At 36.9% G+C, this 26975-nt stretch overlaps 3 protein-coding genes across 5 annotated transcripts; all 3 read left to right on the top strand.

Moving 5' to 3' along the window:
• The first annotated feature begins 1226 nt into the window (after nt 1-1226).
• Nucleotides 1227-14437, top strand: LOC308679587 (synaptotagmin-like protein 2). Of its 2 annotated transcripts, XM_081347122.1 has the most exons (17): nt 1227-1428; nt 2028-2156; nt 4162-4307; nt 4596-4677; nt 4858-4903; nt 5025-5064; nt 9102-9457; nt 10058-10664; nt 10885-10970; nt 11136-11246; nt 11760-11932; nt 12373-12475; nt 12568-12729; nt 12848-12926; nt 13049-13148; nt 13761-13966; nt 14075-14437. In XM_081347122.1, the coding sequence occupies exons 2-17, from the start codon at nt 2029-2031 to the stop codon at nt 14212-14214; spliced, it is 2565 nt and encodes an 854-aa protein (XP_081203248.1). In that variant the 5' UTR covers nt 1227-1428; nt 2028; the 3' UTR covers nt 14215-14437. The 2 variants fall into 2 exon arrangements, with proteins under 2 accessions (XP_081203248.1, XP_081203247.1); XM_081347121.1 differs by lacking the exon at nt 1227-1428 and having other exon boundaries at nt 1766-2156; nt 9102-10664.
• A 683-nt stretch (nt 14438-15120) lies between these two features.
• Nucleotides 15121-17249, top strand: gja1a (gap junction protein alpha 1a). Of its 2 annotated transcripts, XM_081347149.1 has the most exons (3): nt 15121-15330; nt 15731-15814; nt 15930-17249. In XM_081347149.1, exon 3 carries the CDS (start codon nt 15975-15977, stop codon nt 17037-17039), a length of 1065 nt encoding a protein of 354 aa, XP_081203275.1. In that variant the 5' UTR covers nt 15121-15330; nt 15731-15814; nt 15930-15974; the 3' UTR covers nt 17040-17249. The 2 variants fall into 2 exon arrangements, with proteins under 2 accessions (XP_081203275.1, XP_081203276.1); XM_081347150.1 differs by lacking the exon at nt 15731-15814 and having other exon boundaries at nt 15192-15330; nt 15930-17157.
• An 8220-nt stretch (nt 17250-25469) lies between these two features.
• fabp7a (fatty acid binding protein 7, brain, a) lies at nt 25470-26608 on the top strand. Its single transcript, XM_081347178.1, has 4 exons — nt 25470-25618; nt 25768-25940; nt 26092-26193; nt 26319-26608. The coding sequence occupies exons 1-4, from the start codon at nt 25546-25548 to the stop codon at nt 26367-26369; spliced, it is 399 nt and encodes a 132-aa protein (XP_081203304.1). The 5' UTR covers nt 25470-25545; the 3' UTR covers nt 26370-26608.
• The last annotated feature ends 367 nt before the right edge of the window (nt 26609-26975 follow it).

Genomic DNA, 26975 nt, shown 5'->3' with positions numbered 1-26975 from the left:
TCCATCATTACACTGCATTATATTGTATTTACTAAGTATATTCTCATGATTGTCATTTGTATTTAATTTTATTAAAATAATTAGTTGTTATACTTTTTAATTATGTGATTTATTATGCATTTGATCTATACCTATCTAGGCTACTGTATGTATACATGCACACATTTTATATATTTTATATAATGTAAGTAATATAATACAATACTCTGGTATAGTGTAGACTATGGAGATATTCTCTATTGTATTTTTTCTTACATTTTTATAATTGAATTAATTAAATTTGCTCATATATTCTATTTAATATAATATAATATATGATAATATACTCTGGTATAATTTTTTTTAAGTATATTCTCTTGGTTATATATTTTTTATTAAATTAATTTGTTTAGTTGCGTGTGTACATAGGCAATACTATTATTTTATCCAGCATCTATTGCATTGTATTCTAATGTATATTGAATATATTCTCTTTAATATAATTGATTTCATTTTATTTTATTAAAATAGTTTTTGTTATTTTATAATTATATTTTATGCATTTGATCTATGGCTGTACGCTCACACACGTTGTTTTCATGTTATTTGGGGACTTTACATTAACTTTACATAGACATAATGATTTTTATACTATACAAAATGTATATTATAGCCCTAACCTACCCATAAAAGAAAACGTTCTGCACTTTTACATTTTCTAAAAACATCACTTAGTATGATTTATAAGCTGCAAAAACTACAAACAAATGTCCCCGTTGGCTCGTTCGTTGGTTATCTGCAGACAAAGCATTTGATTTATCAATGAAACCTCAAGAAAGTATTTACTGAGTCCATAAGTGCTTTTGTTGAGTAATTACTGCCACCTACTGGAGTTTGAGTGATATGCTTTTACTGATGATTACTAGCCTACCCATTTCAATAAGTAAAAAGTAGGCTAAGGGATTTTTTCTTGCTTCTGAGCTTTCATTAGCTGTGTAATGGCCAGGAAACGATTTATCTAAGAGGTGTGGTGTGGGTCAACATTGTGCTTTCAGCAACACACCAAAGTAAACTGCCAATGCACACCTATAAAAGATCCTAGATACATTTTGAGCTCTAAAACTCCTGGTTGTCTTTTCAAAATACCCTTCAAACTTGCAAAGCATTTATTAATTTGTCTATCATCTCCCCCCATGCAAACTCACACAGTCTCCTGAACAAAACAGGAAACCAGAAACATTATCATCAGAAGAAAAATGATATAATCTCACCATCTTTCTACTTGACGTTGAAAGGTTTCAACCCATCTACTTCCTCCTATTTGGCCTGTCATTTTAAACATAATTTTACTGCAGAAAAACACGTTGGAACTTGAATTAGGTGTGTCTTGCAACTCAAAAATGACTTCATATTGCTTAATAATTGAAGGTCTGGATGAGGAACAGAAAGGTAGGCTACTTTTATTTTGATTCATTATAATGGTTCATGCCAATTTGTTGTATATATTTAGCTTATATTAGTGCCGTCAAATCTATTATCTGACATAAAAGTTTTGTGTATAAAGTGTGTGTGTGTATATCATTTTTTTTTTTTAGTGGAGCTCATAATCATAAGATTAAAATAGGCCTATACCGTATATGTGGATTGCATGACAATAACAAAACAAATATCAAGAGACTATTTTTATTGAATATAAAAATATAATAAATAAATACATTTTCGCCTCTATTTGTTCTGTTTCAGGGATCTAGGTTACTCCTGAAGGACATAGGGAAACATTAACTCTATTCTCAAAGTAAATGTTGACATATGACGTCACATCGTGCCTTAGCTTTTTTTCTTCACACCGTGTGAATGTGAATGACTGTGACACGCGATAAAAGTGCAGTTATTCTCTTCCTCAAGCACGCGGAAGCTGTTTACCTGTGCAGGCACGAGTTCATACGGATTTAATTTCTGATTTGAGGAAAACGCGGTGGTTTGCAACTAGCTTACCTTGGGGGAAAGTGCTCGGTTGCTGGAAAGCGATTTTTTTTTTTATTAAACAGGATGAAACAATCAAAAAGTGCATTGGAATTGATTGACTTGAACTTTCTGTCTGCCGAGGAAGAGGCAGCCATCCGACAAGTGCTTCTGAGAGATGAAGATCTAAAGCGACTGGAGAGTGGACGAGTCAGGTAGGAAGTGGTTGTTTGATTGACCTACACTGCAAGACATTTAGTTGTCTTATTGTACACTGTAAAAAAATATTTTTGTTGTAAATAAAATGTAAATTAACAATGTGTTAATCATTGTTTGTGAAATGTAATAGCAAGATTGATTTTTTTTCCCTTCAGTGTACAACAGGGGTGCTCAATCCTGCTCCTGCCTATCGACCGTCCTGCACAGTTCATCTCCAACCCTAATCAAACACACCTGCCTTTAATTTTCAAGTGGTCCATTCCTAAAGACCTTAATTGGTTGCTTAATGTGTGTTTGATTTGGATTGGAGATGAACTGTGCAGGACTGGGCACCCCTGGTGTACAAATAGCATGCTTACTATTCTTGAAGTAGCCATGCAATTGTTATCAAATAATTGATTCAATTGATTCATTCAAAAATGAGTAAATCATTGAATCAGAACAAGTAATAACTGGCAATATTGTGTCTAAAACGTATGTTACTCAGTATTAATGTATTGTTTATTGGGCTAAAACCCAGCTATTTATAAACCCAACCAATGATGATGTATTTTCCCATTATCCCCCATAAAAGTTTTTAGGGAGTTACTTGTTATTTTGTTTATTTTTTATAAAATTGAATTGTTAAATTTTAATGTTTTTTATTTTATTTAATAATTGTAAACAATTTATATGTGTATTCACTTATTTTTTAATTTGAATTTTGGCATTTTTATATATCTAAAAATGTTGGTAATTAAGACAAAATTACAGTTCAAATACTTTCTTGAAAGATTGGTAAGTTTGATGTCATATGGTGGGACATAGAAATTATAAATATTTTGCTGCCATACTGCAACTTGTTGTTATGATAAACAAAGTGTGAGCACCGGTTGACCCATATTTAGTGAAAATAACATTGACAGTGGATCTCTGAAAAAAGTGTGCTTACTTAAGTATAATAATAATAGTAATAATAATACATTTCATTTGTAATGCTATTTTCTCATACTCAGTGTGTTACAACATGTTATAAAATGCAAAATAATACATAGTATATTTTAACAATAATCACAACAATAATGACAGATTAAAAACTACTAAAAAGATGAAGAGAAGTTTTGAAAAGTTTCTTAAAACAATCAAAATAAGGAGAAATTCTTCATCAAGTTTCATAACTTTGGAGCAATGCAAGAAACAGCCCTCCCTCCCATGGTTTTGAGTTTACAAAGATAAAGAGATGGAGTTCACCCGGAGAATGGAGATAACAAGGTATAGATGGTGTAACCAACTCACAAAATGTAAACTGTAGCCAACCCATGTACTGCTTTTTCAGTTAAAATCATTAAAACAAAATGTATAAAACGATGCATGATTTACCTGGGAGCCAGTGTAGTTGAAGAACCACGGGTAATGTGTCGGCGTTAAGATGTATAAGTCAAGACGTGAATAATTGAAGATAATACATTTATTAACATTATTTGGAGTGCCGATTAACAACATTTTAGCTTTAGAACTATTTAATTTTAGAAAGTTATATTTCATCCAGGCCTTTATTTTCAACATACAAGCAGAGAGAGTTGAAGAGGCAAGAGGTGAAATCAGGCTGAGTGCTAAAATAAATCTGGGTGTCAGCATAGAAATGATATAGATACTAAACCGAGTAGGACCCAACACTGACCCCTGAGGGACACCCAGTTGTAATGGCACAGTCTCAGATCTATTAGTACCCAGGTGGACAAATGTGGAACATTCTGAGCGATAAGATCTAAACCTGTTCAATGCGGTGTCAGAAAGTCCAATCCACCTACAGTATGTACTCTGTCCAGCAAATTAGTGTGACATATTGTATCGAATACAGCACTAAGTATGGTAGTGAACCCTAACTGAACCAAAGCTTATGCTAAATAACGAATCATTTTCTTTTATTTTGCAATATCTAAGTTACAATGATTTTTGCACACTTTTCACTGTTTGGCCAAAGTATACAGAATCCTGTCTGTGCTTTTTCTGTCATACCAGGACACTGAGACAGTCAGTTCCTGACCTTCAAAAGCTGAAGACATTAACAGGCGAGTGGTTTGAAGAGCTCAGGGTCAAGCGATATGGGCTCCAGACGGATGTCACAGCAGTGGTACGGACCTCCATGAGATGGAAGAAAATAGCAGGTATGTAGGAGTTCATGCCTTCCTTATTGAGCTGATGCTGTTAAGAAGAATTTTATCTTTGAGTACACACACCACACCTGTCTGGACATTTCAAACTATCTGGACTCTGAGTCATTTGAGTCAACATAATGTACTGTTCCCTGAATATGCTCTGCATTGCTGTAACCACAAAACTACATTTCACTGTTAAGTGAATATGAACTACTTTGCTTTTAGATTTGAATCAAGAAGTTTTGAGTATGTCAGAACTGATTACTGTATATGTACTCTTTCTTTTTTTTACCTTAGCCCATAAAACCAACCCTTTCCTGAATGACATAGTAGACGAGAGCAAAGAGCATGAAAAGGAGGAGCACAGCACACCTCCAAAGTAATGGCCTTTATTTTCACAGAAAATGCCATCAAAATGTGTTTTTGGGTGGATTTTCAATATATAGATTTTCAATACGTAGAATAAACCAGGATAGACAATGCCTTATATTATCGTTATGTCTGAATACGGCATATAAATTAATATTATGCTACTGTACATTTTTTCTTTCCACTGCAGTCCATTTGCTGACCCTAGATTAATTCATCCAGCCCTTAGTAAAGAGGTTTGTCACATACTGTATATTATATTTAGTTTTTCTGTAAATATTCAGAAAATAAGTTAAATAAAATTAAATATTATAAAATATATATTTTTTATGTTATTTTGTTTCTATTTATTCACAGACTTATCATCAATATACTGATGATGACTTTACAGATGATGGTGAGTTTGAATTACATGATTAAACATATATATATATATATATACAGTGTTATGCATAAGTGAATACACCCATGCTAAAGTTGACTAAAAAGAGGAATAAAAAAATCATATTTTGGAAATTGAACTTAATGCCTTAATTAAAAAAATTAGGAAAAATCCAACCTTTTAGGACACCAATTTTCTTTGTGAATGAATAATGTATCGTAAATAAATAAATGTTCTTCCTTAAAATACAGGGTGCATAAGTGAGTACACCCCTACAGTATGTTAAATTCCCATAGAGGCAGGCAGATTTTTATTTTTAAGTATTTTTTTTTTTTTAATTTAGGATACTATGCATCCTGATAAAGTTCCCTTGGCCTTTGGAATTAAAATAGCCCCACATCATCACATAGCCTTCACCATACCTAGAGATTGGCATGGTTTTATTTCAGTTAGCCTAATAGCTGGTTTGATTTGCATTGAGAGATGATCTTATGGAAAGTACCCCATGCCAATCTCTAGGTATGGTGAATGCTATGTGATGATTTGGGGCTATTTTAATTCCAAAGGCCAAGGGAACTTTATCAGGATGCATAGTATCCTAATTTAAAAAAAAAAAAATACTTAAAGGGCACCTATTATGCAAAATTCACTTTTACATGGTGTTTTAACATAAATGTGTGTTGGCAATGTGTGAGCAAAACCACCCTAGAATGATAAAAATCCACCCAGTAGTTTTTTTACTATCTCAATAAATCATAAGCACTGTCTCAGAACACCCTGTTCTAGATTTCCCTCATTGTGACGTAGAAATGAGCTAAGCCCCACCGACGTGATTTGATTGACATCTGGTTTTGGCATAGACCCCGCCCTCGGTGATCTGCATCCTCCATTGTTTTCGACGACAGCCGGTATGTCTCCTAAGAAGTGTAGGTGTTCTGTTGTGGGATGTAAGAATGGACATAGTAGTCTTCACTGACATCAGAGCCACTGAAAACGCAGCGGATGGATTTTATTTATGAAGAAAAGGCACCACTTAAAGGTCCCGTTGCATGCGATTCCATGTTTCAAACTTTAGTTAGTGTGTAATGTTGCTGTTAGAGCATAAATAATATCTGTAAAATTATAAAGCTCAAAGTTCAATGCCAAGCGAGATATTTTATTTAACAGAAGTTGACTACAAAAAACGGCTCGATTGGACTACACCCCTCTACATCCTGCATTAGTGACATCACCAGAACCGTTTCTTGACTAACCTCCGCCCACAGGAATGCTCCCTCAACTCTACTGGCTACTTGCGCACTTCTTATAACTTAGCCTACTGTGTTTACTCAGCTCTTAAGGTGATTTTCTGAAGTAAAACTGACGCTTCATCTTTTGTGTGATGTACAATAAACTTTATTAAACTCATCAGTATATGTTTGATCATCATTCAGACAGCAGACTTGTAGGCTATTAATAAATAATGGATACATAGCCTACAAGCAGATGACAAATACGTTATAATAACCGTAATTAAACTACTAAACCATACCTGTTTCATCTCTATACAGCACTCTGACTCTGTAGGCATTATTGTCCAACTCGAAATGAACGCCGTTACTGAGAGTTTCTGATATTATCATCATTCCGTGAGATGAATTTTTCCTGACAGACTGAGCACGAGCTCATGAAGCTCCGCCCCCTGTGTCGTCCAGCAGCAGCTCATTTGCATTTAAAGGGGACACACTGAAACGGCTCGTTTTTCTGAGCCCCAAAAAATGTCAATTTAAACATGCTGTAAAAAATGATCTGTTGGGTATTTTGAGCTCAAACTTCACACACACACTCTGGGGACATCAGAGACTTATTTTACATCTTGTGAAAAGGGGCATAGAACGGGACCTTTAAACTTCCTAAATAAAAGAATCATGTTCTGACTGTTTAGTGAACGAGGGTCAAAGTTAATCCTCAAGTGTGGATCGTTGCCTACTGTTCGTGATCCAACGTCACCTCCAGAAGAAGTAAGTGTAATTTATGATTTTTGAGCAAATAGTCATTTCAATCGATGTCAGCCAGTTCAACAACAAATGCGTCTAAAGCTATTTATTGTCGTCGTCGTCGTCATAGGATGTCTCAACAAACAACGTCAGGCAGTTTTATGTCACGTAGGCATTTTTTTGCAGCATTTATAAATGTAAATAAATTAAGGTCTGCTCTCTCTCCATTGACAGTATGCTATATAAACGTCTATCTCCCTCCCCTTAAGAAATAAATAAATAAATCGTTTGTACTTAGCAAACGTTATTACAGTAGTGTGTGTGTGTGTGTGTGTGTGTAGTTTCAAAAAATTGCGCGAACGTTATCACAGTTCGTGTGTGTGTGTGTGTTGCACATCCATAATGGCAAAGGGGACGCGATTAAAACTTTGTAAGTACAGAAATGTATCAAATAACCTTTCCGATACGTTTAGTCCATTTTCATTCGTGTTTATTCTGTGCCGGAGTCTCTTCATCATCTACGTCCAGCAGCAGGGCGGGGATATGCAGCTCATTTACATTTAAAGTGGTAGACGCCAAAACAGCTCTTTTTAAAACAGGCCCCAAAAATGACATTTTCAAATGGTTATAATAAATTAACTGTGGGGTATTTTGTGCTGAAACTTTACAAATACATTCTGGGGACACCCAAGACCAATATTACATCTTCTAAAAAGGGGCATAATAGGTGCCCTTTAAAAATAAAAATCTGCCTGCCTCTATGGGAATTTAACATAGGGGTGTACTCACTTATGCACCATGTATTTTAAGGAAGAACATTTATTTATTTACGATACATTATTCATTCACAAAGAAAATTGGTGTCCTTAAAGGTTGGATTTTTCCTATTTTTTTTTAATTAAGGCATTAAAGGTGGTATCAGCGATTTCAGGCCCAAACATAAATGATCACATTCATCTAATATTTCGCTAGCTGCACGCCCCATAAGCATGCTGTCAAAAAACCGCGTCTCTCTAGGTAGCCTAGGCTCTGAGATCTGCACACAAAAACAGTTGGTATCAACATCACTCAAAACCAAAATAAATAGTGTTCCAACCAATCATCGACAGGGGCGGGTGTTGTGAGGTTTTGCGCTCGTGCACGGCTGCCTATGACGGCTGCACGCGAAAAGCTCACAACACCCGCCCCTGTCGGTGATTGGTTGGAACACTATTTGTTTGGGTTTTGATTGTTTGGCCAAACAGACTGAAAACAGCTGTTTTTGTGTGCAGATCTCAGAGCCTAGGCTACCTAGAGAGACGCGTTTTTTTGACAGCATGCCTATGGGGCGTGCAGCTAGCGAAATATTAGATGAATGTGATCATTTATGTTTGGGCCTGAAATCGCTGATACCACCTTTAAGTTCAATTTCCAAAATATGATTTTTTTATTCCTCTTTTTAGTCAACTTTAGCATGGGTGTATTCACTTATGCATTGCACTGTATATATATATATATATATATATATATATATATATATATATATATATATATATATATATATATATATATATATATATATATGAATGGTTAACTGGGTAAATTCAGAATTTCAGTGCTTTGTAGGGAATTACACTACCGTTCAAAAATGTGGGGTTGTTAAGATTAAAATATTATAACAATTTGAAATAACTGTTTTCTATATTCATATATTTTGAAATGTATTCATTCCTCTTATGGCAAATATGAATTTTCAGCATTACTCCAGTCTTCAGTATCACATGATCCTTCAGAAATCATTCTAATATGCTGATTTGTTGCTTTTCTTATTGTTATCAATATGGAAAACAGTTGCTACTTAAAATTTTCTTGGAAAAGGTTCAAAAGAACAGTGTTTACTATTTATTAGAAATATAAATATTTTATAACAACGTAAAGGTCTTTACTGTCACTTTTGATCAATTTAATGCATGTTAATTAAATTTAATCTTCAATTTAATGTTGAATAAATGTATTCAACAAAAACTTTTAATGCTGGTTTACATTTGGAAAAAAAAACAGATTGATTTGGTGATGTTTTGGTGTTTGTATTTGCAGAGGCTTCATCCGCTCCAAGAGTGTCTGGTAGAAAAAAACAACTTCAAGCAGAAACTGATGGCAATCATGTCCTCAATGGCAATGACCCAAAACGCAATTCAACAGAAGCACAACCCAAACAGCTCTCTGATGACCGAATAACGACCGTTTTCCCCTTCTCAAGAGCAGTTCAAGACATTAAACCCGAAAGAGGCCCTCCAAAACCAAATCGAGAGCCAAGGCGAAAAGTTTCACTCCCTCCAGCGCTACAGAAAGATCAATCGTTTGAGGAGAACTGGGTGAAGATTTCCCTCGAACCGAACGCAGTGAAGCCTGTGCATGATGAAAGCAATAGTGTTGGGCCTGAACTAAAAGAGGTAAAATCACATGTTGAGAACACAGAGACCCAAGAGAAGCAGGACACATCAAGTCCGTCTTTAAATTTCATGGATCAGACATCATTTCAAATTGAATCTCTAGACTCTAGACAAGATGTTTTCTTAGAAAGATGTTCATCAACCAAGTTTCAGAATCAACCACAGACTTCAGTTTTCACAAGTGATGCACCAGAATTCACTAGACACACAGATCATGAAGGTTCAGAGGAGGCTAATGAGTCTTCTAATGCTTTCCAAGATAACAAAGGCAGAGATCAGCAGTGTTCAGCTGAATTTATATTTAGAGAGTCTGAAACCGATAAACTGAGTCCCTCAGACTCGACTAATGAGCATGATAAGAGAAGGATGGTCTCTAGTGATTTTCTTAATGATGAAGCAAGTTCAGACAGGAAGGGAGGTGGAGGAAAAAATGTAAGCACTGGTTTACGTGCCGAGACAGATGCGGATCAAATAGTTGAGAGTGTAGCTGGTAAGGAACAAATCAATAAGCATTCCTCTGCTGAAGAAGCATCCCAAAGTCAGTCATTAAAATGGGAAATTGAAATGAATTCTCATGAATTTCCCTCTAACACCCTGCAGGGAAAAGATGCTTCCACTGATTCTGGCGTTGACGGCCCAGTCGAGATGGGAAAGAAGAAAACGTCTGATAAAAAGGAGCCGTTGTTGCAGAATAAAACAGCTGATGTTAGTGTGAATAAAGATTTTGAATCGAAACAAAGTGTCAGTGACAAAACTGTGCAAAGACTTCTTGATGCCCATGAAGATAAAGAAAAAATAAAGTTATCAAATGATCAGAACTTACCAAAAGACACCCAAACAAGTCTGGTTTTAAGAAAATTAAGCCAAGAGTATCTTTCAATGACAGATGATGGGAAATTAGTGCACATTAAAGATGCTGGATTGCATGTTGACTCTGAACATATGGACAAATCATCCGTCGAACCAATTCAACCAGCTAAATCTACAAGTGAAGATGATGCTGGACTGAGTCAAGGTTCTTCAGAATCGAAAGATGAGGAGGACAGTGCCGATATTCTACTAAGTGTCCTCGCAAGAGCTCAAAGGGCAAGACCGCCTGTCCCGCAGAAGATCACCGCACAGGAGCCAAAGCAGAAGATTGGAGATGATACGGTTCCCACAATAGTCATTATACCATCTGAATCTCCAGATCCAACAGAGTTGAAAGGTAAATGGTTATGATATCTAATACTAGAGGCTTAGTCACCATGTAAATACAGTGGCGTGTCTGATTTCTGAAGTGCCCTTAAGGGCTGATATTTGAGAAAGACACACCCAGTATTGTATATGTTCACCTAAGCTCAGGTTTAACCTGTTAGATTTCTCCCAGTAGATTTTCATGGATTTATATCTGGTTTGAGCTTTGCTTTATTCTTTGATTTCTTTAGGAAATAAACATGGGGTGTCCGTTCTAGAGGCTTTACTTGAGGGTTCCACATGTAAAACGCCTTCCTACACTGCAGATTCTTGGAAGGTGAGCTATTGTTCGTCCTACAAATATAATTCATACTGTTAAAGCACTTGAAATATCATTTCATCACCCTCTGCAGTTTTGATCAGAGTAAGTTGCTTGACTATAAAAAGTAACCTTATGTTCTGCTTTGCTGTTTTTGTTTATATTGTATCTTCTATGTTGCAGGATGAAGGAGTCGATTCAGAGGACGATGATGATGATACTTCACTGTCCAGCTATGGGTCAGATCTCTCCAGCAGAAAAGGCTATTCAGCTAGCGCATTGTCTCTTACTGATGTAAGCTGGACGATTTTCATTTCTACTTTCTGTTTTTAACATTGTTCAAAGGCCAATTTACCATTGCTTGGCCAAGCTTGTCAATTATCCGATAAACAGTTTATTATGTTGAGCCAAAGTTGACTTGTTTGGAAAGCACCATAGAACCACAGTGTTGGAAATTAATAGATGTTTATGCATATTAAACATCTGCAAAAACTTTTTAAACACATTTAAATAGCCCTTAAGTGGTATGAAATGACTACATTTCATAATGTCATTGAATGGTGTTTTGCTGTCTGGCGCACATGGCTTATGATGATACAAGGGCCGCTGTGCTCCAGTGGGGCACAGGTTCAAGTATTCATTTGAATTCATCTGTGTCATTTCCCAATCCCATGTTCCCCTCTCTCCCCCACCCCTTCCTGTCATCATTCACTTTCCTATCCAAGTAGAAGGCATTGAAAGTGCAAAAATAAAAATAACATAGTCTTGCAGAGACTTATCCCTGCTATTTTTTCCCCCTCATATAAGCGCACCAGTAGTTTGCTGAGCGTGTACAGCAATGCAGGGGATTTTGGGAATGTTGAGGTGCAAGGCTCTGTGGAGTTTGCAGTGATGTACAGCCCTGTTGGAGAGCTGATCATTATGATTGAACAGTGTCAGGATCTGGCTATTGCTAATCCTCGTAAACAACGCACGGACCCGTGAGTTATGAATCTAAAAGAAAACATATACTAATGAAATACATTAAATCTATCTATCTATCTATCTATCTATCTATCTATCTATCTATCTATCTATCTATCTGTCTGTCTGTCTGTCTGTCTGTCTGTCTGTCTGTCTGTCTGTCTGTCTATCTATCTATCTATCTTCTATCTGTCTGTCTATCTATCTATCTGTCTATCTATCTGTCTATCTATCTATCTGTCTGTCTATCTGTCTGTCTGTCTATCTATCTTCTGTCTATCTGTCTGTCTATCTATCTATCTATTTATCTATCTATCTATCTGTCTATCTATCTGTCTATCTATCTATCTTCTATCTGTCTATCTGTCTGTCTATCTATCTATCTGTCTATCTGTCTATCTATCTATCTATCTGTCTGTCTGTCTGTCTGTCATGAATAACAAACTTTCCTTTACAGTTATGTGAAGACTTACCTCTATCCAGATAAGTCTCGCCGCAGCAAAAGGAAAACTTCTATTAAGAAACGGACCGTGAATCCAGTTTATGTGGAATCTCTGAGAGTATGTTTCTCTGTAACACTAAAATTATAGAAATGTCATGTTTATATTTGATATAACCTTTAATCTTATCTGTACTCTAAATCTCTAATCAGTACAAAGTGAAGCGCGAAGAGCTTCCGGAAAAGACTCTGAATCTGTCCGTGTGGCACAATGACTCCAGGGGCCGAAATGTGTTCCTGGGGCAGGTTGAGATTAGTCTTAAGACCTGGGACTGGGGACATGAAGCCCTCACCTGGTACAACCTACAGTCAACGGTACACCTTCTAAAGATATTTGTGTTAAGCTAAACAACATTGAGAGTTTTGGAACAGAGCCTTCTTTCATAACCTCGTCCTCTTGTATAACAGAAAATTACTTTTTTTATTATTATAGACTGCAGAAAATCAAGAATCGCAAGAGTCTAATGGATTTTTGTCAGTTTCACTAAAATATGTTCCTCAGGAGTCCACCGGTACAGTTTCAAATATTGATGTTGCTTCTGTGTATTTCATTTCATTCTGTGAATCTAATTTGAGAAATATTTCTCATGACTAATGAACCGTATTTGCTCTGAAACACGTTATTTGATTTCAGGTGGGTCGAAGAACAGCACTGGGGAGATTCATGTCTGGCTGCGGGAGGCAAAAGAATTGCGTGGCCTTAAGCCTCAGGGAGTGGATTCTTTTGTTAAGTGGTGAGGGTGTGCCTGTCATCTGTTACGGACCTGACTTTCAAAGCGGCTAAAGCCATTGTTCCATCTCTAACTCTCTCCCTCCCTCTCACGCTTCCTCTTTGTCATGTTTGAAGTGTGTGTTTTTGTTTTGTTTTCCATCTATTAAAATGACATGAGAAGAAAGGAAATAACACAGATGACACATTTCATTCATTTTGTTTGGTTTAGAGGACAAAGGTAAAAATGTCAACATTTTCACAGCCTCATTTTACACATGGTCAAATCAAAAGTTGTAATACAGTTGTATTTTTAAAGGTTTAAAACAATGTTGTAGCACTTAAATATATATATATATATATATTTCCATAAACCACTGAATCAGAAGAAAACATGTCCAGGTCATATTTTACCCCAGAATCAAGAGGAAAAAAAATGTGCACAAGTAAATATTTTTATTACTGTAATGAGTTCATTTGAGATTACATTACAAAAAGTAATGTATTTTTTTTTATTTTTCAAAAAAAAAAAAAAAAATAGTAAAATAGAATTCATAGACTTAATACAATTTTTGAGGCCTGGACATATACTTTACCGGTGAGATTCACCTCTTATTTTTATTTATTTATTTTTTAGTTACATTTTACCGGACACCAGAAAGAAAAGCCGGCAGAAGACTCGTGTTGTAAAAAAGAACCAGGACCCTGTGTATAACCATGCCATGGTGTATGACGGGTTCAAAGCTGGGGAAGTCAGTGAGGCCTGCTGCGAATTGACCATTTGGGATCACAACAAACTCTCTAATCAGTTTCTCGGAGGTCTGCGCCTCAGTCTTGGAACAGGTACGGTAACAAAACCCTTTCCTTCACTGCACCTGCATTTTGCACTTTAACTACACTAGAATCCTTTAGAAAGCCATTTCATAAAACTGTGTCTCTATTTATTTGCAGGGAAGAGCTATGGCAAGAAAGTTGATTGGATGGATTCACTGAATGAAGAAGTTCAGATATGGACAAGAATGTTGGCCAATCCAAACTGCTGGGTTGAGGGAGAGCTTCCCCTGAGGTCCTCCATGACCCCGAGGAAATGAACTTCCTGATCCTGAATGTTTAGTTGCGAGAGAAAAACAATTCTTGGTTCCCAAAACAAACCAATCATTTTCAATGACCAAATCAGTTTCTTCATTTAAGTCCTGCAAAATATAAAGAGTATGTGCTGGGAAATAGCTATGTAGAATAATATTAATCATATTAGATAATATATCTTTACATGAAATTGATATATTGTAAGAGATGTGTTGTGATTCGTTCCAGAATAAAAAAAAGTAAACAAAATTTGTCTAGTGTCTTTACATTAATCTCATTGAATAAAAAAAGATAGAATGCACTTAAAAAAAAAAAAGGAAATATAATTAACATTTGACACATAATCTACACAATCCCCTGTAGATTAAATATAGTTATTTGTTACATTAATTGAGCTTGTCAAATTAAGTGCTTCCATTAATTTACCTAATTAACTTAATTTACAAAAAAAAAAAACTGTAAAATATGAAGTGACTGAAGAACTGACCTGACCAAAGCCGTTGAAAAGGCTGTGAGGGATGAACTAAACATACATCTCGTCTTCAGTGGGTTGTACTGTTATTTAATGTGTTTTTGGATTGTTCTGCTGACGAAACACTGCAAAAATATATTTCCAAGAAATTTCATTCGGCAAAAAAACTAGACAAGACGAGCTGTGGAAACTAAAAGTGATCTAGGAGCAGCGGAAGGATCTTTACAGCGGAAGCCAAGTCTATCCCTCACAGCCTCGCTTTCATTCCTGCCGTTGTCATGGTAACAACAGATGAACAGTGAACATTACATATTGAAGCCCGTTTACTTGTGTGGCGTGTTACTTATTCTACACCAGATGGCGGTAATTCCCTCCTTCACGGCACTCTCTTGTTCCAGGCCATTCTCTCCCAAAAATATAACGGAGATGGAGAAGTTCTGGAAGTCCAGAAGTTTGAGTCAGCTGACGTTTAACTTTTCTCCTTTCTGACTCAGTCCCTCCGACGGATGACATGAAGGAACATTCGCCGTAGGAGAACTTAATTTGATATCGAAACTACTTATTAATAATTGGGAAATGTATAATTGAAATGTGTTACAGATAGTCATCGCAACTGTCAAGAAGTGTTGGGTTTTTAACGACTTTCCAGGTAAGAAATACGCTTCGGACAACATGGATTGGAGATTTGTTTACTTATAACTGCATGATACAACTCGGTATTTTTTGTATAGTATAGCATAACGGATTAGGTCTATATGTGTATGTTTTTGTTGTTGTTTTGAAGCCTATTTAATTTTTTAATGGCGTCATTTAGTTCGTTTGGTTATAGCCTGGATCCTTGTTTTTAGAAATATATAGTTTTGTTTTTAAGTAATTTAAATCTCTGCTGAAATGTGATAATCCTGAGTAGTTTGCATTCCAGAAAATACTATTTTCGTGATTATGTGAATATACTTTTTTTTTAAATACGTTGTCCTTAGTATATGTGTTTTAGTCTATTTCATTTGTTTTGATTTTTATATAGTTAAAAAAGCAACTTTTGTTTTTAGGTTAGCTGCTGAAAAGACAGAAAACCCCAAAACATTCATTCAGAGTGGAGGTTGACCCATGAACATTTCTGAAGATGAGCCAAGGTCTTGTGTTATTGTATTTGGCAGTGATATGGGGAGCGAGGAGACCACTCGGATGTATATAACACCAGGGTTCATCTGTGTTTATAACACTCATTGAATTTACTCTCCTTTTCAGCTTGAAGGTTGGTCATCTGCTGCTCAATCCAGAACATCTTTCATCATGGGTGACTGGAGTGCACTGGGGAAACTTCTTGACAAGGTCCAGGCGTACTCCACGGCAGGAGGCAAAATCTGGCTCTCCGTCCTCTTCATTTTCCGGATCCTGGTGTTGGGGACGGCGGTGGAGTCCGCATGGGGAGACGAGCAGTCGGCGTTCAAGTGCAACACGCTGCAGCCCGGCTGCGAGAACGTGTGCTACGACAAGTCGTTCCCCATCTCCCACGTGCGCTTCTGGGTGATGCAGATCATATTTGTGTCCATGCCGACTCTCCTGTACCTCAGCCACATCGTGTTCCTCATGCACAAGGAGGAGAAATTAAATAAAAAGGAGGAGAAACTAAGAGACATCCAGAGCAAAGGCGGAGATGTGGATGCGCTCCTGCGGAAAATCGAAACGAGGAAGTTCAAGTATGGCCTGGAAGATCACGGGAAGATCAAAATGAGAGGAGGGATATATTACACGTATATAATGAGCATCGTGTTAAAGTCTGTATTTGAAGTTGTTTTCCTGTTGATACAGTGGCACCTTTACGGATTCAAGCTGTCAGCCGTCTATACGTGTCAAAGGTTCCCTTGTCCGCATAAAGTGGACTGCTTTCTCTCTCGTCCCACTGAGAAGACGGTTTTTATCATCTTCATGCTGGTCGTTTCGCTGGTCTCTCTGGCCCTCAACGTCTTTGAGTTTTTTTACGTGATTCTCAAGAGGATGAAGGACCAAATCAGAGAGTCTGCGAAAAACTTTGAGAGCGCTTGTAATATCAAGCCCTGCCCAAGGAACCTGTCCAGTTACAGCTATTACAACGACTGCTCGGCCCCCGTCCCTAATCTGGGGTACAACCTAGATACGGGCGACAAGTCCAACTCCTCTGACAATTACGACAAGCAGGCTAATGAGCAGAACTGGACTAACTACAGTACAGAACAGAATCAGCTGGGTCACACTCAGCGCTTTCCATATCCTGAGAAAGTAACTCTGGGGAAGGATCTTCTGCTGCTCAAAGAGCTCGAACCCCGACCCAGCAGTCGAGCGAGCAGTCGGGCCAGGCCGGATGATCTTGACATCTAGCAGAAGCCTTAAACTGTGAAAAGGACACTGTAACTGACATCCAAAGAATGATGGTTCAGCATATATATTTATTTTATTCGTTTTTTGCTATTGTAACTCATGCCAAACTGTTTTTTTTTTTTTTAAGTGAACTGTATTTATGAGCCGTGATTGTGAAAATCAGATACAGTAATTTCACAGGTTTACTCTAAAATAAACTTTTAATACAGTAAGTATATGGCTAGATGATGCATATGTGTCCATACACTCATTCAGCGTAAAATATGTAATGGAAATTGTAAGTTCTGTAACTGGTCAGCATTTCATTTTAAACACTATTTTGCCTTTACCTCAATAGACAAATGGGTTTTTTGAAGCTTCAAATAGATAATATATATATATATATATATATACATATAACTAGAAATTATAAAATGTCTCTAGATGGGATTCAGCATATCGTATATCACCCAGGGTTATTCTTGACTAGAACTAAAACCAGAAGTACTCGTATGCGATTTAGATACAGCAAACACTTTTATATTTATCAGAAAATAAAGAGTGAAATCAAGTCTGTTTTGGAGCACAAGAAAATCTATCAAGTTTAACCCCACTGGAATAAATTAAGACCATTCATTCTACTCCAGCAGGATCTTAACTTTTTTCCATTATTCTTCTTTCCGACAGCGTTTTTCCATTACGGGAAGTTAGCCAGCGCGTATAAATGGAGCACTGTTTTCTGGAATCTTTACAGTAACTGTACATAGTCTTCTGCTGTGGGCCAGTAAATATCAACAGCAAGCCACCTGACTGCTTATCAGTGTTTTCTGTGAAGTGTTGACATATATGTCGGTTAACATATTCACATAATTCCCCAGACTCCCTCTGATTGACAAATGAAAGCCTTAAAAGAGTCTGAAATTAAAACGAGTTAATTAGATTCACTTTTTCTTCTGTTCTCAGAGTTTCCTATTTTTTTGAAGGGGTAAATGAAAACACATGCTTTCACTCAAGTCTGCCAACCACATGTGGCTAAAAAGAAAGGCAAAAAAAACCTGTGGACTGTGTATTTGCACTTTACTCTAAAAAAGGTTTTAGTTAAATCTGGGATATGTAGCATAAGGTGATGTAGCATAAAAGGAATTAGGAAATATTTGCTGTTTACTATCGAATGTAAAAAATATTGCACATTTTCAAAGGCATTAAAAAAACTTACAAGGTAAAATTGTTGGCATTTCTTACATTGCTTATTTGGATGATCAAATATGATGACCTTATGAAATCTGGCCCTTGTAAACCTGAATGTTCTTCAGTCATGAAATGAGACTTTGAACAAGGTTTAATAACTCAGTAAAACACCTAGTTTTCAACCGAAACTCTGCTTCTCAAGCTTTATAGCCTGGATGAACCACCAGCGACCAACATGATTACACTATGATGTCTCAAAAGTAAAGTGTTTGAAAAGTTTTAAAACTTACTGTAGTGTTCTACACTGTTTATTTCCCAATATAAACTGAGAAATACATCACTGTTAGTCATCAGTAATTCGGTTTATGTTATGTCTGTCTGTCTGTCTCTGTCTAATTACCATCTCGTTCCATTTTATCTATCTCTCTTTCTTTCCTATCTATCTATCTATCTATCTATCTATCTATCTATCTATCTATCTATCTATCTATCTATCTATCTATCTATCAGTCCGTCCGTCCGTCCGGCCGTCCGTCCGTCCGTCTGTCAACCATCCACCCTAGCAACTGCAAAGAGAATAGAAACACCACACAGAAACACCCTAGTTACCAGCCAAAGCACCAAAGCAAAAACTCCCTAGCAACAGTAATGCAAATACACAAGAATATATTACATTCAAACCAAAACAATTCTCATGTTTTCAAACTTCATAAGGCCTAAATCTTCAAATTTTTCCACTGAGGTTGTCCTAACAAACTTTAAAACGTATTAATTCCATTTTTAGGTTCAAAATAGAAACCTAGAAAGTACACATATAAAACGTAAGTGCAGCCAAGCTCATCTTTTACTCTTGCTTGGCCGACTGTAGGATCTGAGGCGGCCGGACATACCTTTCAGCCTGCCAGTTTAATCGAAAACAGCAGGATCTAGTTCTGTTAGTTCAGAACATTCTGCCACACCGATTGCGTTATAACGTAGCGTATATAAATTTGCGGTGTCTAATTGTGTGTGACTTTATGGAATAGCACATGTTTGATATCATACTTGCATAAATAACAGGACCACAAACTGTCTAAAAATAAACATTTTGTTCTCAGAGCGCTTTTGATGTAGTGCTTAAAGTCTTTGTAGAAACAGCTTGTCTTGGTCTATTAGGGTGAACTTTACATGCCATGAACATCAATCTTTTTAATTACACTAAATATTCGCACTAAACCCATAAGCTCCATGGTTACAGCCAGGCCTTCTCTTTGGCGATACATTTGGACAAACAAGGGAGTGGTTATAGGCCTTATGGTTTGTGGTGACACTGAGGTTTATTCAGCAGTACAGACTAAAGTCAGCTCAACATTAAGTGTCATCGTGATTTCCTCCAGGATTTCAAGCCGCTCCAAGATTTTTGAGATACTTTTAAGGGTGAATCTGTGGAATGAACTGTGAAGAGACTTGGGATTATTGGGAAACAAAGGCAAAGGGCATGACTAGGAGAAAACACAATAAGCTTCACAGTTGGCATATTTTTCTCACTTTTATGTAACAAAAACTCATGACACAAAATTGTTTTGGGCTCATGACATGACAAATAACTGACCTCAGTTTTAGTTTTGCTCCCTGTTGTCCAGAATTGAGAGAGTCCATGATGCATTCTGTAGATGACTCGAATGGAAGAAAACTGAAATATAGTTATTATTAAAACTTTTATGAAGCAAGAAAATAACCAAAATTAAATTTAAGTTAGGATCAGAAGAGTTTCATTAGCCTATAGGTCACCTTTAAACTAGGTAACAGAAAAGTATAGTAGCCTAACGTTAATAGAATGTTCGTTCAAAGTTCTCTGGTCTTTAATAATGTTCCTTAAATGTTACTTCTTGTCTCAGAACCTTTTCATAATGTTAGCAAAATGGAATGTTTCCTTAAACTTTCGTAGCCTATAACCAAGAAAACGTTTTTAAAACATTTTTTGTTTTGTTAGCTGGATGGTGCTTTCATGATATTGTGTCCTTTGCTAGCCTGATTTGTCATGCGATGGCACTATGTTGTCGTATGTCAAATAACGTGTGTGAAGATTCTTCAGAATATCTTTTGAGTTCCACTGGGGAAAGACAAGATATGAGTTAGGAACGACAAAAAGATGTTTTAATATTTGTGTGAACTAGTCCTTTAACCATGTTTTAATTTTTATTCATACATCAGGAGCATTATAAAGTGTAGGTTAATTAAACTGGTGTGACTCACACCGTGAAAATGCAGAAAAAGTCTTGTTATGTCTGAATAATCCCTAAATAAAGCATTTGTAACTCTTCAAGTACAATATCAGCGGAAAATGTCCTAATTGACTTGCCTCACTGGAATGAGGTAAACTGCAATCGCATGTGTCCAATGTAACACGACTGCCATCTAGCGGCTGACTTTAAGAAGTGCAAATCATTCTGCACAAAGGACTGCAGAAATAGGCTGCTACACTATCATGGTAGATCAGCGCTGTCACGTGATAGTCTCTGTTACTTTTCTGTACGCTGATCAGGATGATCCAATCACAGTATAACGTTATCTATAGACTCATTTTATAGAGCTTGCTGGGGTGCATTTTAAACACAAGAGGAAATAATAATTAATCAAAAAAACACAATATTTTAATTGTACAAAGAGCAACACAATCACGCCCTAATATTTTAAAGCTGCTGCTGTCTGAGGCTTCATGCGACCCCTGGAGGGAGACATCTTTCCTCATGACGACTCGCCCAATGCTGTACCAACATAGTGACCGTGGTTACGTAATAAAAAAATGTTCCATGTAATTCATTTTTCATGCAGTTTACTACAGATTTACAGTGCTGTGCAATTTATTGTGTGAATGCATTCTTACGCGTCTAGGCTACTATGGCAAGCCGTTTTAGCATTAATGCCCTTGTTAGTCATAATTTATATATATAATATGATTATGACTAGTCATAATATGCATTGAAGATATCTTTACTGTTAGTCAGATTGACTAGTCATAATATACATTCTTGATTCTGAAGCATTATATTCTTGTCCATCACGTGTTTATTTGCTATATTTCAAATTTTTGGTGTATAATTCCATTGTTCTTCACTCTCGTCTTTTCAAAATGTATAATAAATAAAATCGGACAAGTGTCGCAGCTTAACCTGTTGACTGTATAAACTTGGATTTACAAACATACACCCATATCACGATGCTGTGCATTGCCGACAAATTAACATCTGTGTACCCGCCAGGAAGGTGTTCATGTCATAATTCATGTGACAACTACATTTATTTTTCCACAAATGTCACACTTCCCGATTCACACCAACCAAACTCATAATCTCAAAGTGTTTTTTAAACCCCTTCCCGTGGGAAGCTTCCATTTTTCAGCTTCCAAGCTTGTTCCTGTTTGTATACCCTATATGGGCTTCAGCCTAAATAGGCTTGCTGGCTGAATGGATTCAGTTCTGATTGTGAATTGGGCAGTGTTGCAAACTTGGGCCGTGTTGCAAACTTGGGCCATTTGGTTTAGCCACATTAGCTGTGTTGCTGTTTTGTTTTCTTTTTGTAGAATTTTATGTATTTTTGTTTTCTCCTGCACTGTAATATGTTTGCACCTTCCAATAAAACACCATTTTCGGATTATTCATCTTTTTGTATAGGATGTCATTTCCTTTTTCCACTCCAACTGTTTGGCCTCCCTACAAGCAGTTTGCTGTTCTCTGTCTTTATTGAACATTACACTCCAGTTGGTACGTTTTGCAACATGATTCAATTCAATTCACAGTGCTACATTGGGGCTGTTTACACCTGGCCACGTCATGCGTTTTCTGTGATCACATAGCTATCCGATCGTGAAAAGACCAGGTGTAAATGCCCTCCGAAACGCATTCGAGATGGATTTAAATCCGATTGCTCAAACCACTTCAGGAGGAGGTCTGGGGCCGGTTTCACAAAACTATTTTAGACCGGTCTGTAGTCTTAGAAAAGTCTAAAATGTGCTCATAGACTAGTCTATTGCAAGTTAGACTGTTTCACAAAAATAAAGACTGACTTAATTTAGACCAAAAAAATTCGACACCTTACCCCCAGGCTAACTTAGGTCTAAGACTCTATGTTACCTTGGCAACCAGCAGTAACAATCAGTTACATTACAAACTGCCAAAAGAAAAGGGAAAATGGCTCATAATTTAAACATTTCTTCTTGTTACTACATTCCCAAGTAAAATGTCCTTGTAACTGTTAGGGCCGTTACATAGTCAACGCGAGCAACGATCGACGCGCTCCCTTTCATACGCAAGCGTCACGGGCGATGCGTGAAATGCAATACACCGTGACTGCTCAAACAGGGGGTAGTAGAGTCATAGTGGAGTCATAGCTCTGAATGCCTGTCTATTTCGCTTCAAACGCTCGCTTTATACGCGCGTCCTATTCGCCTTGGACGCGCGAATGGATTTAAAATGTTCAAGCGTCGAACTAGACGCGAATTTGACGCTCTATTCGCGTTTGGTGTGAACGCTGCATAATAACAGGCTGCGATGTCAAGATTGCAATGCTGGAATGTGTGTGTGTGTGTGTGTGTGTGTGTGTGTGTGTCAGAGAGAGAGAGAGGCACGGGCGCGATCGAACAGTGGAAACATAAAAACATACTCCGTCATTTATACTCCTCCAACAAACACATATTTTCCGCTGGGGTAAACTGCACAGAGAGGTTGAATGCGCTTACTCGATCCGCCATGTTTTTTTGTTTTGAAAAGTGTCTTATTTTACCCAGAATGCATTGCTGTGTAGTCCTACTTAAAGGGATACTTCAGGATTTAGCATTAAGCTTTGTATTAGTAGAAAACCTGTAGTATTTTCGAATTACCATGCTTTCCACCCTCATATCCCCCTGAGAAAAGAGATTTATGTATTTTTTGTCTGGAAAAAATCCTCCGATGACGCAAAAATCATCATTTTGCGTCATCGGAGGATTTTCTGGCCAGAGGCTAAAGACTACAGCCAGTAGATGGCGTTGTTCCGCATGTTTTCAGCCCGCCCATAGAGGGTGGGATCTCACTCACAGAATGTACACAGTGTCAGCCATCTTTCTTTGGAAGCTAAGCTAGCAGGCTCTTGTTCTGTGGAGAAAGCTGAATAGTTGGAGAAAGCTGAGTAGTAGGGGTTACCATCTTCCTTTTCCCGGACTTGTCCGGCCGTCGAGATCGTTCAAAATGTCCGGGATTCAGCTTTTGCTTTCTGCGGTCGCCATTCATTGTTTACATGCACACCTTTTGTTTCAATCTAACTGAATTCATTCCGATTGGTGAATCTGAATGTAGTGTTTACATGAACGCTAAACAAGTGATCGGTTGATGTGCGTTTTACCCTTGCTAAGAAAATTCCCACTCCTCCGTGAGAGATGGGAGACCGGCGCGTCTCAGTAATGACGCCACCGGCCTCGCGCCGTTCTCCCGCGGCCGTCAGCCTCGTCCTGCTCGCCACAGTAAACATGATGAATGAATGGCGACTGTAGAACACAAAAGCCGAATCCCGGAATTTTCGGGCGATCTCTAGAGATCCCTAGCAAATCCCTGGCAAACTCATCACGTAGGCTAAGTTAGCCTTGTTGTTTTCAACTGCGCTCTCTTACCGGTAGGCGTGGCCTCCTAAGGCAGCGAAGCAAGTGCATTCTGGGAGTTGTTGTCTTTCATCCACATAAGCCAAAAATACATTTTTCTGGCTTTTCTCAGTCTAGAAAGCTCCAAATTCAAAAATTTCTTCACATTTCTTCTACTTAAATGACCTATTTTAAATACACATTCATCTTCCCAGAGGTGAAGTATCCCTTTAAGATAGTCAGAGTCTTAAGTGCTTTGTGCAACTGTCTGATTTAGATGTCTATCTGAAGTCTGACTATCTACTATATCTAAGCCATAGTCAAAGTCTATCTTTGTGAAACCGGCCTCTGGGCCGCATTCCAGACAAAAATGGACAAGTGTAAATGCATCTGGTTGTTGAAACCACATATGTAAATTTTACTCCTCCCAACAATGCTAAAAAATAAACGTATGAGAGCATGTTATAGGCTATATGTCATGTTATAGCCTGAAGATCAGATTTAGCCTATATCAGTTTTGCGAAAACACATTTATGTGACCAGGTGTAAATGGAATCGTTTTGATAAATCCGATAGCTATCCGATCTGTAAAAACACATGAAGTGACAAGGTGTAAACAGGCCCATACATGCATTCTGCAGACATTTTACCATATGAATGCATCCAGATATTATTTAATAAGAATCCCTGAAGTAATTTATCCAGTAGTTTTTCTCTCTGTGACAACAAAAGCAGACGACTGGTGTTAGCAGTTAGCACTTACTGTAGCATTATCAACAAGATGCGCAGACAGGGAGTGGCTCTGGTGCGGGGGAGGAGCTGAGTAAATTCAGTCTCAAATCACATAACGTGAACAGAGCAAGTACAATTCAGATATCTTAAAATATAATTGTGATAGTTGAAACTGAATTAGAGATATCTATAATTACCTTTGTGTATGTGTGACGTTTAACTGAAGATAGACGATGTCGTTACAGATATCTTTGACTTGTCAAAACCTATTTAGAGATATCTCGAATCAGATTTCTTACTATAATTGCAGATATCTCCTTCTGACTAGTTTAATTATAATTATGACTCGTCGAAATATAATTGTAACCATCTAAAATATATTTATGGATAGTCAAACCATAGTTTTATATGTCAATTCAGCTTGCCATACTACAGATCATTGTGTACTGTGATGTGCTAAAAAATGCTTGAGAGTTACTGTTTGATCAGTCATTTTCTGCATTGATGAAAGCCCCCGTAATGTATTTTTCTCTGAAAAATGCCTCAGAGATGCCTAAAATCATGTATAATTCAAACATAAAAGCATTAAGACCTGAAACTGCATTAAAATTACTTATCGTTATATTCTACTGTGCAATACATATGCAATACATACAATACATACGTTTGCATTTTTCTATTCCTTATCATTTCGGACAGTATTAAGATGATAATCTAAGATTAATTAGATAAAAAGTAATTATTAACATTTTAATCTTTTCTCAAATGCAAACTCCCAGACCCATTATTGGATTAGTCTATTGAAAATACAGTGTCACTTCTCGCCATGTTTTTGAACAAATCACAGCTTGAGTAGATGAAAATCCATCCAATCAGCACAAACTTCCCCTAAAGCCCCGCCTCCCTGACAGTATTAATTAGTTTGGGCTTTGCAGTCCGTAGACACTTAAGAGACTGTGAACTCAGCGACTGTACAAGGACCACTGTGTGTTTGATCACTGCTTTTAAACTGTCATAATGGTTGATGCATTTTGTGCAACTTGGAAACTGGTTGACAGCCAGAACTTTGATGAATACATGAAATCACTGGGTAAGTAAAAATAAGATTTTATTTATTTATTTATTTATTTCTCAGAAATACATCTTACATCCTTAGTGCAGCCTGGTGTTTATGTGCAATGAATTATGTTTTCTGTACAGTTTACTACATAAAGATAATTTTGTTCTTTTGTTCCACAGGTGTTGGTTTTGCAACTAGGCAAGTAGGCAATGTTACCAAACCCACTATTGTCATCAGTCACGAGGATGACAAAGTTGTGGTAAAGACGCTGAGCACCTTCAAAAACACTGAGATTTCTTTCAAACTGGGAGAGGAGTTTGACGAAACCACAGCAGATGACAGACATGTAAAGGTTTGTGTTCCACAGCATATCTAAAATCAGTTTTACAAAGCGATTTGACGTATTTTTAGCAGGTTGGGTCTCTTTTTACACTGCACGAATTTGATCATATATGATAAGCTATACTTTTTGTTTATATCATCCACAACTTTTCTCATTGCAGTCCACTGTAACCTTGGAAGGAGACAATCTTGTCCACGTTCAGAAGTGGGACAACAAGGAGACTAAGTTTGTCAGAGAAATCAAGGATGACAAAATGATTATGGTAAGCAGCATTACTAATGTGTGTGTGTGTGTTTAGAATTGTAATTCCAAAGTTTTTTCTTCTTAATCAGTGTCATGGATATTTAACGTTCCTAAATATGCTCTCCTCCTCTTTGCTGTTTCCAGACCTTGACCTTTGAGGGCGTGCAGGCTGTCCGCACATATGAAAAGGCATAACGTCAAACTGATAGATTTTTCAGTGTTACCCTGGCAACTTGACAATATTACAAGGGAATTTTTACATTGTATTCTCCACTGAGAGTTTTCCCCTTTTTAAGACATTTGTTTTGTAAAACCTTTTATATAAAATGCACATTTTGAACTGTTTTTGAATGTTGCAGAATGTCATTAATGTTGGTGGACTGTATAACTGAGGCCTGCATTTGTGTCAAATTGAATGAAATACACACTTGATCAAAAACTGATTGTTTCTTTGTTTCTTACTGTCTAATGCAAATGCTTCACTCTTATTCACTGTAAAAATATATATAATTAATTAAGTTATAACAACATATGTGTTTACATTACTTTAACTCATCAAAATAAGTTGAGCAATCTTTAACTTTTACAAGTTATACAAGTTATACAAGATGTAACTCATTTTATTAAAGTCAGTTCAATGCAATTCAAGTTGAAATTACTTAAACATCCAAGTTGATTGTACTTAAAAATTTAAGGAAGCAACTTGAAGTTTCCGTATTCGTGATAGTCCTGATATTTGTCACTCAAACAAAACATTATATACTAGTATATCTATGCACAGTACACACACACACACACACA

This window comes from Scardinius erythrophthalmus (genome assembly GCF_964197995.2).
Source record: "Scardinius erythrophthalmus genome assembly, chromosome: 19".
In the NCBI taxonomy this organism is placed as follows: Eukaryota; Metazoa; Chordata; class Actinopteri; order Cypriniformes; family Leuciscidae; genus Scardinius; species Scardinius erythrophthalmus.
Note: the sequence above shows the minus strand (reverse complement) of the source record. Positions and strands in the feature narration are given on the sequence as shown.